This window comes from Halteromyces radiatus (assembly GCF_025201355.1).
Source record: "Halteromyces radiatus strain CBS 162.75 chromosome Unknown BX664scaffold_4, whole genome shotgun sequence".
Taxonomy (NCBI): Eukaryota; Fungi; Mucoromycota; class Mucoromycetes; order Mucorales; family Cunninghamellaceae; genus Halteromyces; species Halteromyces radiatus.
The window spans coordinates 2,803,975-2,820,270 of record NW_026251690.1 but is presented as its reverse complement, the minus strand read 5'-3'; the positions used below and the strand labels follow the sequence as shown (position 1 = coordinate 2,820,270).

At 30.4% G+C, this 16,296-nt stretch overlaps 6 protein-coding genes and 2 non-coding genes across 8 annotated transcripts; 2 read left to right on the top strand and 6 right to left on the bottom strand.

Annotated features, from left to right (window-relative positions):
• Window positions 1-625: 625 nt before the first annotated feature.
• Window positions 626-1,838, top strand: BX664DRAFT_263837 (mitochondrial carrier domain-containing protein; the record flags this gene model as incomplete). The annotated part of the gene is made up of 5 exons (XM_051540788.1): window positions 626-722; window positions 816-923; window positions 1,013-1,122; window positions 1,220-1,555; window positions 1,638-1,838. 5 exons carry the CDS (start codon window positions 626-628, stop codon window positions 1,836-1,838), a joined length of 852 nt encoding a protein of 283 aa, XP_051400610.1.
• Window positions 1,839-3,464: 1,626 nt separating this feature from the next.
• BX664DRAFT_333842 (uncharacterized protein) lies at window positions 3,465-4,081 on the bottom strand. The gene is made up of 2 exons (XM_051545597.1): window positions 3,681-4,081; window positions 3,465-3,591 (listed from the first exon to the last, which is right to left on the bottom strand). Exons 1-2 carry the CDS (start codon window positions 3,981-3,983, stop codon window positions 3,481-3,483), a joined length of 414 nt encoding a protein of 137 aa, XP_051400609.1. The 5' UTR covers window positions 3,984-4,081; the 3' UTR covers window positions 3,465-3,480.
• Window positions 4,043-4,423, bottom strand: BX664DRAFT_333841 (uncharacterized protein). Its single transcript, XM_051545596.1, has 2 exons — window positions 4,393-4,423; window positions 4,043-4,325 (listed from the first exon to the last, which is right to left on the bottom strand). The coding sequence occupies exons 1-2, from the start codon at window positions 4,417-4,419 to the stop codon at window positions 4,047-4,049; spliced, it is 306 nt and encodes a 101-aa protein (XP_051400608.1). The 5' UTR covers window positions 4,420-4,423; the 3' UTR covers window positions 4,043-4,046.
• Window positions 4,424-4,695: 272 nt separating this feature from the next.
• BX664DRAFT_333840 (cytochrome c oxidase, subunit VIa) lies at window positions 4,696-5,475 on the bottom strand. Its single transcript, XM_051545595.1, has 4 exons — window positions 5,303-5,475; window positions 5,183-5,231; window positions 5,012-5,123; window positions 4,696-4,920 (listed from the first exon to the last, which is right to left on the bottom strand). The coding sequence occupies exons 1-4, from the start codon at window positions 5,418-5,420 to the stop codon at window positions 4,852-4,854; spliced, it is 348 nt and encodes a 115-aa protein (XP_051400607.1). The 5' UTR covers window positions 5,421-5,475; the 3' UTR covers window positions 4,696-4,851.
• Window positions 5,476-5,836: 361 nt separating this feature from the next.
• Window positions 5,837-5,909, bottom strand: BX664DRAFT_t72. The gene has a single exon. It is a non-coding gene; the product is annotated as a tRNA-Trp (tRNA).
• Window positions 5,910-10,016: 4,107 nt separating this feature from the next.
• On the top strand, window positions 10,017-10,087 carry BX664DRAFT_t75. The gene has a single exon. It is a non-coding gene; the product is annotated as a tRNA-Gly (tRNA).
• A 1,308-nt stretch (window positions 10,088-11,395) lies between these two features.
• BX664DRAFT_333833 (uncharacterized protein) lies at window positions 11,396-12,638 on the bottom strand. Its single transcript, XM_051545594.1, has 3 exons — window positions 12,198-12,638; window positions 12,059-12,117; window positions 11,396-11,944 (listed from the first exon to the last, which is right to left on the bottom strand). The coding sequence occupies exons 1-3, from the start codon at window positions 12,610-12,612 to the stop codon at window positions 11,624-11,626; spliced, it is 795 nt and encodes a 264-aa protein (XP_051400606.1). The 5' UTR covers window positions 12,613-12,638; the 3' UTR covers window positions 11,396-11,623.
• A 449-nt stretch (window positions 12,639-13,087) lies between these two features.
• BX664DRAFT_333831 (uncharacterized protein) lies at window positions 13,088-16,042 on the bottom strand. Its single transcript, XM_051545593.1, has 5 exons — window positions 15,496-16,042; window positions 15,088-15,363; window positions 13,503-14,951; window positions 13,232-13,416; window positions 13,088-13,124 (listed from the first exon to the last, which is right to left on the bottom strand). The coding sequence occupies exons 1-5, from the start codon at window positions 15,755-15,757 to the stop codon at window positions 13,110-13,112; spliced, it is 2,187 nt and encodes a 728-aa protein (XP_051400605.1). The 5' UTR covers window positions 15,758-16,042; the 3' UTR covers window positions 13,088-13,109.
• Between the last annotated feature and the right edge of the window lie 254 nt (window positions 16,043-16,296).

Here is a 16,296-nt window from a genome sequence, read left to right as displayed (position 1 = left end):
ATTATCATGACCAATATCAATCAAAGTAGAAATACAAATTCTCTTCATTTCATTTTCAACAAAATGAATCCTAAAGTCCTCCAACTCGGTTATCATCACATAGAACCATCCTTAAATTATCATCTATCATCATCACTCAAATCTCCATTAATCATATATCAATATGCTATCATCAGATGTCGTCATGTCTAAAAAATCATCAATGCATGAAATTTCCTTACCAGGTGTAAAACTAATGGCAGATCTTTCAACTCAACGAGTCGAAAGAAGAAAAAAAAAAAAAAAGAAAAATGATATATGTTTTTTCATTAAATTGATTCATCCTGTATTCCTTACCTACCTTCCTTCAAATAGTGTTCATATATATAATGCTGTATCTTTTTTTTTTTTTTTGGATATGAACTGACCATCAGATTGGTTCTCCCCTGATAGAAGTGGCTTGCTTGCGAATGGGGACACAGCGGCCGCTAAAATTTCATATTACAAGTCTGACTATTTTTGTATTTCTTTCCCTGTCATTTTCCTTTTCCTGTTTTCTTTTCTTTTTTTTTTTTTTTGGGATTTTGTCAAAACTCGAAAAGCGACCCTTGTTATCAGCATGAGTAACAGCACTGAAGTAGAGACTATGGAGATCCATCAACAAAGCCAACGTAATTTGAAACAAGCATTGTTGGCTGGTGGCATGGCTGGTACAGCTGTCGACACTGTCTTATTTCCTTTAGGTAATGATCTTAAACAAAAGAAGAACCATAAAAGAGTTTTTTTCTGTTTAATATATTCTTACTTACTTGTTTATCATGTTTGTTCTTTTCTAGATACTATCAAAACTCGATTACAGTCTCAAGCTGGTTTCATGGCTTCTGGAGGTCTTCGTGGTGTTTATTCTGGTCTCCTTGCTGCTGTCGTTGGTAGTGCACCCAGTGGTAAAAACCTGAATAAGAAGTTTGACATTAAAACAAATCAAGATACTCAATCACTATTTTGTTGTTCTTTTTTTTCTTTTTGTGTATAGCATCCCTATTTTTTGTTACATATGAAGCTACCAAACGTGTCCTGAGCACTTCCATCGATCCAACCTATGCTCCTCTTATACATATGGTTGCAGCTTCTTGTGGTGAAGTGGTAAAGTATAATAATAAATAAAAAAAAGAAAAAACCAGGATTCTTACTCTCTTTGTTGAAAATGAAAATATACCTTTATTAATATTTCTATTGGTAGACAGCGTGCAGTGTTCGTGTACCAACCGAAGTAGTAAAACAACGGATGCAAACCAAACAATTCAACTCGGCATCTTCAGCGGTTTCCAACGTTGTTCGTACTGAAGGAATCCTTGGACTTTATCGTGGTTTCCTATCTACTGTAGCTCGCGAAATTCCATTCACTTGTATTCAATTCCCTTTATACGAATATTTCAAACGTATCTATGCAAATCGTTATGGTCGACCTGCTGAACCTTATGAAGCAGCTCTTTGTGGATCTTTAGCTGGTGGTATTGCGGCTGGTATAACTACTCCTTTGGATGTTTGCAAGACCCGAATCATGCTATCTACCAAGGTAAATATATATATATATATATGGAGGATCAAATTCTTATTCCTAATTTGTGTTCCCTTTTTTTATTTATATATATATATAGAATCAAAACACAAAACAATATACCGGTATCTTATCAACCATGAAACGGGTGGCAGCAGAAGAAGGACCTCGAGCATTACTGTCTGGACTTGGACCAAGAGTAATGTGGATCTCTATTGGTGGAAGTATCTTTTTAGGTGTATATGAAAAGGCTCTCAAGACGTGTACTCAATTACGGCTATTGGAAAACGAACGATATTAGATAGACTCTTTTTTTATTATTATTATTATTATTATTTTTTATTCCTATTTCCTTTTACTATACATTCCTTCATTTTTATTTTATTTTACTTTATTCAATCTACCCTTAGCATATATTCAGGATAATGTGTGTTTTACTTGTTTATTTGTCATTTGTATTATCATTCCCCCCTCTCTCTCACTTTTATTATTATTATTATTATTCCTTCATCCTTACACATTCTGTACAGTTTCATTCATGATAAAAAAAAAAAATAAAAATTGGACGGTTTATAGATAAATATGTGATACAGATATATTCTAAAACAGAACCCACGAATGGTAGTGTTTTCTTGTTGATAATGGATGTTGGTTGGTGTTAATTACTCTTATCATAGTGAAGGGAATAATTTTATAACAACAATCAGGATGATAAAGAAGACTTTTGTACATAAGATCGACTGATCAATGACGCATAAGATAACTGTTAATGATGATGATCAATAGAGGGGAATAATAGTTGGTGATGCTGTTGATGATGATCATCTTCATGTAATTGTAGATGATTTCAAGAATCGTCTTACAGCTTTGATATTGATAAACAGTTGTATGTGATAATATTTCTCCAGGTGATCAGCAATCAGAACCTATTCATTTATCGTCAACCTTAAAGGAAAAAAGGAATTTACTAAATCCAGATATGTCTGCGACTAACCATCAGTTTAAATAGAAAAAAAAAATTTTTTTTTTAATTTCATAGAAGGGGAATAATCATTCATGATTGTCGATAATAAGCAAAGTCTATTCTAAAACAATTCTAATTTAATCTAACACGCATTATCTTGATTCATCCGTCTTCATCCATATCATTGTCGCCTTCCAATAGTAGCTTTTCCATTTCGTCCAGAGCATTATATGTCGCAGCAGTTCCAGCCAAAGTAACCACATCCTATATACACATATAATGATTAACACACACACATCAAATAAAAAAAAAAGTGAGTTGTATGTCATCAAACACGCACACACACACACACACTTCTTATTTTGTAAGGCTTAGGCTTACCATAACCAAGTTATCACGAGCGGAATCACCACCATTGACAAACTGATAAGTGGATAATAAATAGATATAAAGATCTTGTGGGAGATAGATATTAGAAATGAGTGTCCTGTAAAAGTGATGTAAAGCGTCCAGTAAAATAATTGTAGGAGGTAATACCAAATGCCATTCCAAGTCCAGTTGTTGTTGTGCTTGTTGCTGGTAAAGCTCAACTTGAGAAGGAGAAGCTACGGCCAGTTCAGTTTCAATGTACAAACACCATTGTGCACACCTATCAATAAAAGTGGGATTCCAGATCGCAACACGCGGAGACTGCGCTTCGTGCAAAACACGAGTATAATTCACAAGGGTCGCTATGATCATTGTAGGATTCATTGTTGAGGAAAACGAAAGAACATCCTGTGCCACTTTGACCAATGTATGAAGAGAGACAGGTAATAATATATGAAGAAACAATAGAGACAAGTTTTATTGTTTTAAATTATGAGATAGGAAGAAGGAAAGAAAAAAAAAAAAAAAGAAAAAAAAAAGAAGGAAAAAAAAAAGAAGAAAAAAAAAGAAGAAAAAAAAAAAGAAGAAAAAAAAGCGGTGACCTAAATCTTTAATCCTTCCCACTAGACATATTCTGTTCGAGATCAGATCGACTGTCCTCATCATTATAATCGATGCCATACCGTACATATAATCCATAACATAGAAAACCACCCATGATCTAAATCATCATCATTACCAAAAGAAGAAAAATAAATAGAGCGAAAAACCTAGACTTTTTTTTTTTTTTTTTTTTTTTTTTTTTTTTACCTGAGCACATTTTATCAACCAGATGATGAGCGCCCATCGATAAATCACATTTCCGAATAGTTGTTCAATATGAGGATAACAACCTTGTTGAATCAAACCATCCGTAGTTGAATGAATATGTCTATCATATGAGTGATTGAATCCTATACATTGCCATCGATCTTCCATGGATCGTATTGTCCAAGGATCTTGTTCATATGCTAGTTGCCATGCTCTTGACAATTGTTGTGATAAAAAGGTCCGTCGATCAAGTAATAACCAAGTAAATTGAAGTAATTGTAAAATACTTAATCCCAAAAGCATAATAAAACACTATCAAATAATAATTTAAAATTATAGATATAGTTAGTAAGAGTATCATCCTATTCATATATCACCTTTTTTATTACTATTATTATTATTATTTACTATTACCTTGAAAAAGGTATCCAAAGGTATAACATCTAGTATCATGATGATGTAAACCATCATCATCACATAATGAGTCCATTCCAGCTGGAGCATGATTTTAGGTGAAATACCAATATGTTTGTCAAATGTGGATGGATCCGATTGAAAAAGGAAGGAAAGTAACGATGATGATGATGATGATGATGATGCGTATAACTGATTAACACTGTAAACGATCACGGATGATGCCAGCAACTAACAAAAAAGGAAAACAAACAAAATAAATAAGACACATTGAAAAAAGAAAAAAAACATGATTTACCAATAAACACCAAATACAAGTAGACATTTTCCATTTTATCCATTTCTTTTCTTCCAATATCATTTTTTTTGTTTTCTTTTTCTCTTTTTGAAGAAATACAAAGACCCAAACAAGAATAACAAAGAGGAAAAAAAAAAAAAAAAAGGAGATGCTTAAAAAAAAAAAAAAGAAAGAAAGAAAAGAGATGATTAAAAATATACCGATCAATTCCTATTTGGGGTATTAATGGGAAGAATGTCATAACGCAGAAACGCATATAAATATATAATATAATGATAAAATAGGGTAAATCACATGCATATATTTATGAATATTCCAACAAAATCAATAAAGAAGAACAGTACTTTAACTGTTTTCTTTTCCTTTATTTTCTTTGATTTAAAAAGTCTAGTACTAATACAAATCATCACTCTAAACTAAACAAACTAATACATCCTATATCCTGTTGTATATATATATCTATTCTTCGTTGGCAGACAAGTTGACAGCAGGATTGAAGAACAAGGATTCGTTACCCCAGAAGAATTGCTAAAAAAAAAAAAAAAAAAAAAAAAAAAAAATTAGTTAGAGATATTTATCTCGTTCTATTTTTTTTTTTTTTTTTTGAATGATTCCTTACTCTAGCACGGTAGTTGATATATTCATATTTGACCCATTCCTTAGGATGATGCAATTGATGTTCGTGGTGCTTTTCATACAAGTTGTAAGCGTTCAAACTAGCAGCAGCAAGACTAATATAATAATGTATAGTAAGTATCAAACCAATTATGAAACGAAAGGAATCACTTACGCAGGGATACAGACAAAGATAGAGATCTTTTTCCAGGTATCAGCAGACTCTATCAATATAATTATTATTATTATTGTTGTTGTTGACAAAAAATATATATATATATATATTTTGACTTACTGGCAGCATGAGCACGGATAGCTTCTTTTTCAGCAGCAGAAGCAGTGGAAGAGAATCGGACACCAGCACGCTTAACAGATTGAAGCACTTGGCTGTTGAAGAGAACACGAGAAGCCATTGGTAATATTATATAGATGTAAAGAAAAAAGAAAAAGAAAGAAAAAGAAAAACAGAATGGTAAAACTTTTTTTTTCAACTCCCCCCGTCGTTCCTTTTGCCCTTCTTTTTTTTTTTTTTTTTTTTTAATTGGCCACACCACCACGTCAGCGAATTCATCCTTGAGCGGAGATCAGTAAACACAAAAAAAAAAATGAGCCACTTCCTCACTTTTGTTCATTGACAAGTAAGAAATAATAATGGCAAACCAGACCATCTACTGTACATATTATTAGAATAAATTTTCCATCATCCATTCTTCTATTCTATCATCATTCCATTGTTGAGTGAAAAAAAAAAGTTTGAGCGTCAAAAAAAAAGGACCTTTAAAATAAATGTTACACAGAAGGAAGATCAAGGTGCAAAAATGTAAAGTTGTGAGGGAAGAGAGACTCGAACTCCCAACCTTCAGATCTGGAATCTGACGCACTGCCAATTGTGCTATCCCCCCAAGTTTTTTGTTTGGACCATAAAGTAGATTATATTTCCAATCGGCGGATTTTAAATATAACTACTTATTTGGAAGATTGTACAACCTCATCATCATCTACCGGATTTCAACCTCGTACATCTGGAAGAAGAACACAGGTGATCTGGAACATAGTTTAAATTTTTACCCGATGTTTTTTTTTTTTTTTTTTTTTATATCAATTTTTTATTTATTTTTAATCACGATATACAGATAAACTATTTTATTTTCAGATGGATTTTCTTTTTTTACAAGAAATAGTTTTGTGATTGTCGTATCAGCGTATTCCATAACCATATATCCATAAAATAAAAAATAAAGGATGCATTCACAAATAAAGAATAATAAAAAAATACATTAGAAGATGGAATCAATTACATTGACATGTAACAAAGTAATATGAATAAAAATAAAAAGCTTTATTAAATAAAAGTATAACTACTATAGATCACTAATTGATATATTTAAGTTATTATAAAGAAAAGAAAGAAATAAAAAAAAAAAAAATTACACGCATATCTAAAAAATAAAAAAAATAAAGGTACGGACTTTGAAATTTAGTATACTCATGTTACCTTCTAAACATTCTTTCTTTCTCTTCTCCTCTTTTCTTCTTGCTTTTGTCCCTTTTTGTTCTCCTCATTACAATCATGATACATTAGTTAGTCTCTCCTTTCTTTAGTTTAGATATAAATATGTTATTTTATTTATACGACAACAGAGAACTATCTTTTACACTTTATTCAACAATTACTTTACATTGTTTCATTTTTCTACATTAAACAACTAATATATTCTCCTAAGTGTATATACATATTTGACAATAAAAAAAAAAAAAAAAAAAAAAAAAAAAAAAAACGAGTTCTTTTAGTCAAATCTAAATTTTCAATATATCATTTGTGATACACAGTGTAGTAGATCAAAAACCTCTGGAATCTGGCGCTCTACCAATTGTGTTTTCCCCCAGCTGTTTTGTGATATTTTTTTTTTGTATACTTTTATCAGCCCTTCGTCACAATCATGAATAGTTTAGATTCTGTCATATCAGTGTGTTTCATACCTATAACATATGTGTATAATAAAAAAAAATGCATTCATACATATATAATACATCTTGTAGATGGATTCTATTGACATGTAATAAAAATAGTTGTAATAAAATAAAAACTTTATTGAATACAAAAGTATGTAAAGTAACGACTACATTAATGTATACAATAAAACCATAAAAAAAAAAGTCAATGGAAGAGAAAAAGAAAGGAAAATAAAAAATAAAAAAAAAATAAAAATTAAAGAAACAAAAAAGGGACTTTGAAATTTATTCTACTTTTAATCTTAAATTCACCCCTGAGTAAAGAGCTTTAATTTAATGCATGAAGAATATCGATATATTTATCATATAATCATCATCAAAGGAATCAATCTTGTATATCATACAAACTAATCAAGTTTATCAACAAAGAGTATACATGGTATTTAATAATCATATGATGATTATAATTTTATTTTCAAAATAGATATAACAGTGACATGTAGATACAATAATCAACTTTTTCTTTTTTATTTTTTTTAATAAACTAAGAAGAATCTCACTGACTTGTTACTAGTCTCATATTTTTATTCTATTCAATCTAAACATAATTTAACAGATTCTTACTGATTTTTTTTTTTATTTGAACATTGATTTCTTTATTTTTTTTTTTTATTTATTTTTATTTTTCCATCTTATTTTGATCTTGGACTTTTTTTTTTTTTTTTTTTACTAGTGGTTAGTGTTAATGAAATTTATTTACATTCTTTTATAATAAAAGTCATATTCTTCCCCCTTTTTTTTTTTTTTTTCTTCTCGTAGTTGTCATTATTACTATAGTTGGTTTATTATCAGTGATGATTCATCACTTTCAATCTCTATTATCAATCATCATCCATCATTTTATATGATTATTTCAAATCAACACATGAAAGACATATAAATCCATTTTATTTTCCATAATAATAATATTTTTCAATAATAAAATCTATCCACAATAACTATAATATTTGTGTCCAGAGTCAGATTTGAAGTCGCTGATATCTTTCTATTTCATCCAATGCGAAAACGTTGATATCCAATTATTATAAAAATAAAAGGGGTGAGTACTACGATACACAGAATGTCACTGATCATCTTATCATATTTACCTTTCATCCATTATCGATTTTTATAATAATTGGTCTTTTCCCTTTTTTATAATCACGATACATATAGCTTGCTATTTGATTTCATCCCCATTTAGTCATAGTTGTCAAAACATTGTAATCATATATTTTTCTTTTCCAGATCATCTTCCTGTTTTGCTACCTTAGTCGTTGACAAATGAATAAAACCGCATCTATAGATATGTACATATCAGAAACAGTTAGCGACAATGATACTTGTATAAATATAGCCAAGAGAAAAAAAAAAAAAGTGATATCTACAGGCATCTATTCCATACTAGTTGTCATTAAACCTTCAATACTTGTAACATAAAAAATAGATTAGTGACAATGATATTCCTAAATCTTCCCTTGTTTTACTTTTTTTTTTTTCTTTTAACGAGCTTTACCTAAACCTTCAAATGTCACCTACTTTGTTTCATTAATCACTACCATAGAAAGTAGTGAAAATAGACTTATGGTATACCTCTATTCAGTTAATTCCTGTCGTCATACTTGTCATTATTCATCCAACTGAATCCATCCATTTAAAACTGTTGTGTATCTATCTATTTGTTTTTGATTATAAAGTCGAGTTTTGTGAGCACCGTCGTGTTTTCATTGAACTGAATAGTCTCGCATAGAATCCAGTCGCAATCTATTTCACATTAATATGCAGAGAATAAGAAAAAAAAAAATACAATTCAGATTAGTAGAGAGGGGAGAAAAAAGAATGAAAAAAAAAAAGTGAAGCGGAACGAAAAGAAAGGTTCAAAAATATGACCAAAAAAAAAAAAAAAAAGGTTATACTTTATTTCATTTTGTTGAAGCCATTGTACTATCTATATATATCATAGTTTAATGGATTAAAACAAATTATAATCTATCCTAAACTAAACTATATATTATCTTGTTGTATTTATTATCCTGTTGTATATATTATCCTGTTGTATGTATCTTCTCTTTGTTTGCATTATTCTGCTGCTGGTATCATCCTATCCATAGTGATACTTACCTGTCTTTACCTTTCAATCTAGTTGGTGCCCTTTTGATCAAAAAGCAATGAAGAAAATAATAATAATAATAATAATAAGGTTAGTGAAATAATGAACTATTTTTTATAAAATATAACAACGAATTATTTTCCACTTACAGTATGAATTGATTATGGTTTATCTATAATAAATGAAATTAATAATCTTTGATTTATAATATTAATATTAATATAATTTGAAAGTTATATGATTATACAAAAAAAAAAAAAAAAGGAAATGGTTTGAATATATACTGTCCAATCTAATATTTGAATGACGATGATTGATAGATAAAAAGAATAAATAATAGTTCCTAATAGTATTTTTTTTTTTTAAAAAAAAGAATAGCCTAAAGAATTAGTAATAAAAGTAAATAATAAAAAGAGGTAAAAAAAAAAAGGTAATATAAAATATAATAGAAGTAATGGTTTGAATAATATAAAAGAATTAGTAATAAAAGTAAATAATAAAAAAAGGTAAAAAAAAAAAAAAAAGGTAATATAAAATATAATAGAAGTAATGTTTGAATAATGTAAAAGAATTAGCAATAAAAGTAAATAATAAAAAAAGGTAAAAAAAAAAAAAAAAAAAAAAGGTAATATAAAATATAATAGAAGTAATGTTTGAATAATGTAAAAGAATGTGATAAAAGTAAATAATAAAAAGAGGTTAAAAAAAAAAAAAGATGATAATATAAAATATAATAGAAGTAATGGTTTGAATAATGTAAAAGAATTAATAAAAATTTAAAAAAGAATTGGGAACTTTTTGTACTAAAAATATATAGATGTGTGACAAATACAAGAATACTCGATGCTGATTGGCTAAGTTTCATATAAGGTTCATAATGAACAAATCAGTCTAATCAATCATCAATGCGCGGTTGGTTAAGTGGTATAATCTTCGCCTGCCACGCGAAGGGCCGGGGTTCGATTCCCCGACCGCGCAAAATTTTTGGCCTACAAGCTTAATTACCTCAGCCAATCATATCCTTTCTTTTTTTTGCAGCAAAGGTTTTTTTCTTTTTTCTTTTTTTACTCGTTCCCTTTTTTTTTTTTTTTTTTTTTTTTTTTTTTTTTTTAAAAAAGCTATTTTCTTTTTCCAATAAAAAAAAAATAATTACTATTGCATTTATCGACTCTATAACTACAATAACATTTATCTATCATCATCATCATTAAAACATCAATATTACAAATTCATTTCTCCTTTTTCTTTTGTGATTACACAAACAACAATATGATCAACACAATCTATTTATTATACTCACTTTTGTGTAAGTATTCTATCAGTTTTGAAAATAAACGCTTTATGTTATATTATAAATATTCCTTTATTATTATTATTATTATTATTCTTAGTACTTTTATAGTTTACATTTCATGGCAACAGCAATTCCTCTTTTTTTTTTTTTTTTTTTTTGAACAAGAATCATTATGGGTCAATTCGATATCATTGGAAAAGGTAAGCAAAACTTTGGAGAATACTAAGGTAGATAAGCTAACAGAGTAGAAAAATAAAAGACTGTGGCAGATCGTTTGTATGACAGGATGATACAACAGGATGACATATACAACAGAATGATACATACAACAGGATGATACATACAACAGGATGATACATACAACAGGATGATACATACAATAGAATGATGACATACAATAGAATGATGACATACAATAGAATGATGACATACAACAATATGATACGTACAATAGCAAACTGGAGATCCATAGTTTAGTATTGGTTGGTTTAGATTGTTTTAATTTATTATTTATATTTATGTAGCTTCAACAAAAATGTAGTATTTGATTTTGAAATAAAGTATATAGATATAGATATATATTTTACTGAATTGAATGTCCCTCAAAGAACTATGGATTGTTACATGAAAGGATTGATTGAATGAAATTTATATGTGATGATGATGAATGGATGGATGATACGAGGTGATGGGTCAATGAATCAACTAGGATGATGGGATCTGGATAAATGGATAATGGGATTGGTGATAATGGTATGATATAGTGATTCCTATGATAACGAATCCAAGATGAGCTTTAGATAAAGATAAGTCTTGTGATGATAATTTCTGTTAATGATAGGTGGGCATAGTTTGAATGGAAGTGCACAATAACACCATGATACTTTTTACATTTTCGATTTGAAACAAACGTATAAAAATAGGTACACACTTTGTATTTTTAGTTTTTTTCCATCTTCCGCAAAAAAAAAAAAAAGAGATCTCAGTGAAAATGTAGATGTAATTCATCATTATCTTTTCTTTTATTATAAAAATATCCAAGAAAAAAAGAAGCACTAAAAAAGAAAATGGCTACTATATATAGATGTATAAAAGTGAGTTGAATGTGTACATGTATCAAAGACAGTGATGAGAAGAAGAGGACGTGACTATAGTGTTATGTGAGTAGGTGTATATATGAGGAAAAGAAAAAAAAAAAAAAGAAGATCTATATATTCCAATCAAGGCCATTTGAGGATTTCCAATTTGATTTGAGGATCCCAACCAGAGCAATGAGAACTTTCGCTTGCACTACCATCACATAATGATTGAACATCAGTATTAACCCATTCACCCAAAGTCTTGATGGCATTGCTGACCAAGCTATTGGCATACTCCATCACATGTACATTGTCAGTCATTGAACCAGCACCGTAATGGGTCATCACACTGTGAACCGCACGTTTAATATTGAGGACAAGACTATGCACCAATAATCCATCATCGAAGGTAGCGTTATCTGTAAGTTGATTCTTGATACGTCCAATGATACGTGTTTTCACCTATAGAATCAAATATTATTCATTATATATATATATAAAGAAGAAAAGTATGACTGTGATAAGTGATCTATTCTTTGTTTTATATATATATATATATATACATCAAATACGTACCATCTGCAAATGATAACAAATAGAAGGAGGATTACCACAAATATAATCCATGTGATCGCCTGCATCCCAAAAAAAAAAAAAAAAAAATAACAGTAATTGAGTATTCAATATGAATTTTTTTCCAATCATATTCACTTACATTCGTCCAAGGTCCATGAAACACCTTCAGGAGGCATAGTTCGATTCAATCGTTTAGGATGGTTGCAATCACCTTTGAATGGATCTTGTTCGTTGAACATAACGTTGTAAATACCAGTAGTCAAAGGTTTACCGGTAGCACGATTAGTGTAAATTTCCAAGGTTTCTTGCACAGCACGAAGAACAGCATCTTTAATAGAGTCTTCGGGTACCACAGAAGTGATTTGAACAGGTACGGTAATGGATTGGAATAAGTTGGTTTTCAAGGTAGAATGAAGTTGAGATACAGCGTCTTGTACAACAGGTGCGTAACTATCAGCGAAGGCTTGAGCAACTCCACGTCGACAAGGAGGTTCACATCCTGAAACCATAGTTGCTACAAGAGCAACAACAGCTAATGTTGATTTGATTAACATGATGATATATAAAAAAAAAAAAAAAGAATGATGAAAGAACAAGAAAGAAAAAGAAAAAAGGAAAAAAAAAAAAAGAAAAGAAAATAAATAAAAATAGGGGTTTTCACTATATTGAGAGTGAGAACCAAATTTCAAAGGAGGTTTTCATGAATGTGATTGGCTCAAGTATTTTTAACTATTAAGCGGCGAGTGAAAAAAAAGACCTCGAAACAGTAAAAAAAAAGATCAATATATATATATTTGTGGGTATCCAAGCCAGGGACAGGGAATACCAGTTAACTAAAAATACAAATACTCGTCTTTTTATTTATAAGATAAGCCTCACTACGAAAAAAAAAGGTACAATGATATGATTAGACAAATTGTATTTTATTATGATAATGATTCTTTTTTTATCGTATAAATTAAAAAAAAAAAAGGGAAATGAAGTGAGGACAAAAACTATACTAATAAACTATGTTAAGAAGGATGATGCTTTTTGTTGTTGTTGTTGTTGTTCAGTATTCAATACCCTATAAATGTAATAAAAAAAAATCCCAAAGAAGGTTAATTTTTGATCTTGATGAGGTAACCATGAGGTTCTCCGAGTATGTGTGAGATTTTTTTTTTCCAAACTTACGTTTTCTTTGCAATGTCGTTGTACATTTTCGAATACTTTGAGTAATTTCCTTCTTGCCCCAATGGTATTGACACCAGCATCAATCATATCTTGATCACTCATTCGAACCACTTGTTGCCACTGTAATCCAATAAAAGCATGTCCATACTTGTGTAGCCTTAAACTTCGAAGCCAGCTTTGTACATCTATTATTTCCAAATTAATAAAGTTTTTTTTTTTTTTTATTTTAGTGTCAAATAGATAAATAAGCCATATAAATTTTAATATTTACCTTTCATTAATTCTAAATCAACTGTTTCTGCTGCAATTTTGTCCTTCAATGCTCTAGCTGCAGATGATCGTTTACGTCGTCTTGCTGTACCAGTTAACACTTGTTCTTTGGTACTACCTGTTGATACATCACTATGATCACTTTGATAACCTGTCACAGTAGTGGAAGAGACTGATGTTTGTAATACTTCATTTTCATAGACAGTTGGCGGTGTCAAAAAGTGTCCTATACCTGTCGAAGGTACTGTCATTTTTGTTGCTGTTGTCGTTGTTGCTGTTGTTGGAATTTCTGTCGCTATAGTTGATTTCTTTGCTGGTAATAATGAGGGTGATGATGGAGGTATTGAAGATATGGGTAAAACGGTAGAGGATGGAGAAGTACTGAGAACGGCGTTCATATTGGTGACATGCATTATAGGTGGAGGAGTAAGACTGATACTTGTATTGCTGGTATGACTACTATGGTTGCTACTGTTGCTGTTACTACTGCTACTACTACTACTGCTACTACCTACTGCCGATGTGATTGAAGTTGGTGTAGGAGAAGATGATGTTGATGATGATGTTGTATTGTTCATTCCAAGATTCATGGTGCGTTTATTGTCAGATGAGGATTGAAGAGTTGATCTTGACCATTGTCGGGGACGTATTGTTTCACCTCGTAAGCGTGCTTGAGCTTGTTCCAAAGTGTTCAGACTATTATGTAGAGTTGAATTCAACATACCATTTGTTGTTGGAGGAGATGGCTTGGATGATGTGATATGATTTTGTCTTGTTGGAAGATCGTTCAATGATTCTTGTTCTTCTCTAATGGGTCCACTTTTTCTACCAGTCCAAGAAGGTAAATCCATCAAGTCTTTTTTTCTTTTTGATAAAGAGCCAAATGACCATGCATCGTCTATGGAGGATTTGCTTGAAGTAGAACGATGGTCACCTATTCGACCAACAAGATTGGATCGTTCTGTTGTATGGCGAGTTAATGGGAAAGGCCAATCAGTACCAAAGAGAGAAGGATGGTGTTGAAGAGTATCTATAGATGGACTTGGTTCTGAAGAGGTAGTATTTGTAGGAGTAGATGAAGTGGTAGATAAAAGAGGTTGTAAGCGTCCACCAAGGGAATTTGATTTGACTGATGCTAAAGCTGCTGCATGACCATTATGTGCTGCTTGTATTTGAGCTCTTGCTGCCAAGGCCTTTTCATGTAATAAACCTTGACGACCTAAACTGCTAATAGATGGCGGATCAGTTAAACGAGTTGGACCAAATAAATCACGACTATGACGACGAAGATCATCAGGTTCACTTGAGGCTGAGGTAATACGAATAGGAGATCGAGTATTGTTGATATTATTGGTACCACGTCGATTAGGAGGATACATTTGTCGTTTTCTTCGTTCATATTCTGATTCTGTTGATACTACGGAACCAGCCACAGGAGCGATCACTGAATCTAAAGTAAAAAAAAAAAAAAAAAAAAAAAAAAAAAAAAAAAAAAAAAAAAAAAAAAAAAAAAAAAAAAAAAAAAAAAAAGGTCGAGTATAAATGAATTGGAAATAAATAAATAATAATAACAATTAACTAATTACCTTTGTCCTGGCCAGCAGAAGCAAGTGAATTTCCAAAAGGTTCTTGGTTAGCCAATTGTTGAAGTACCATGATAAGGAAACGTATTTGTATTTGAGAGGCATTTTGAACCACAGAATATAAAGCAGCTGTACGTTCAGCATCTGAACGACAACGAAACCATTGATTGACATGTTGTAATTCATCCTTAAAAGTTTCATCTAAACTAGCAGCGGCAACTTCTTCTAGCATTTGTTCATATTTTTGAATATTTTCAAACCATTGATCGATAGCTTCAGCTATTAAAAAAAAAAAAAAAAAGTTAAGTCCAGATGATATACAACAAGTATTATGCAATTTGTTGTTGTCACACTCCTTAAACAGTTTGTTGTTTTGTCCAACTCCCCTTTTTTTTTTTTTAGTTTATTTACATTCAGTAATATGCGTACTAGTTGAATTTGGAGTATTATTGAAGAGTTGTGATTGAAGAATATCAGAAGTTGGTCTATCTCTAGTCATACGAGTCCTTTGTTGATGAGTACTACCAGGTAATAAACCAATGAGATCAGTTGCTGTCATTGAACGAAAGGAAGCTAAACTTGCTGTTGCAGGTGAGTGTATTGAAGCATGTCGTTGAAAAGTATTGAATAAGTTTTCTTCCATGGCGCGATGAACGTCGTGAGCTGTAGTCATGATTAAAGGTATTTTATATAATTGATATACTATAAAGGTTGCATATAAGTTAAAATAGTAAAAAGAAAGGAGGGTATGAAAAAAAAAAACAATAATAATAATGATAATAAAAAGAATGAAAAAGGGTAACAAAACAAAACAAAAAAAAAGAAGGAATGCGTTGTTGTTTTTAAATAAAAACAAAAAAAAAGATATATAAGATAAGAAAGAAGAGAGAGAGAAAAAAAGAAAAGAAAAAAAAAATAGATGGAATAGAATGAGAAAAAAGAAAAGTAAAAGAAGAAGGAAAAAAAAAGGAGGTTGAAGGGGAAGAAAATAGGGCTCAAGTAAGAAAGTTAAGAAAAAAAAAAAAAAGGTCTCAAGAGTCTTTTTTGAATATCCGCGATGGATAAAATCAGCCATGTGTTTTGAAATAAAATTCTATTGTGTACGTCTTCGTGGCAATGTTCTCCTTAGTGTGCAACTCTAGTGGAGATTAAATAATAATCATAATAATAATAGGAGCAAACAGGCTTTATGTTTTAGTAACCTGTAACCTA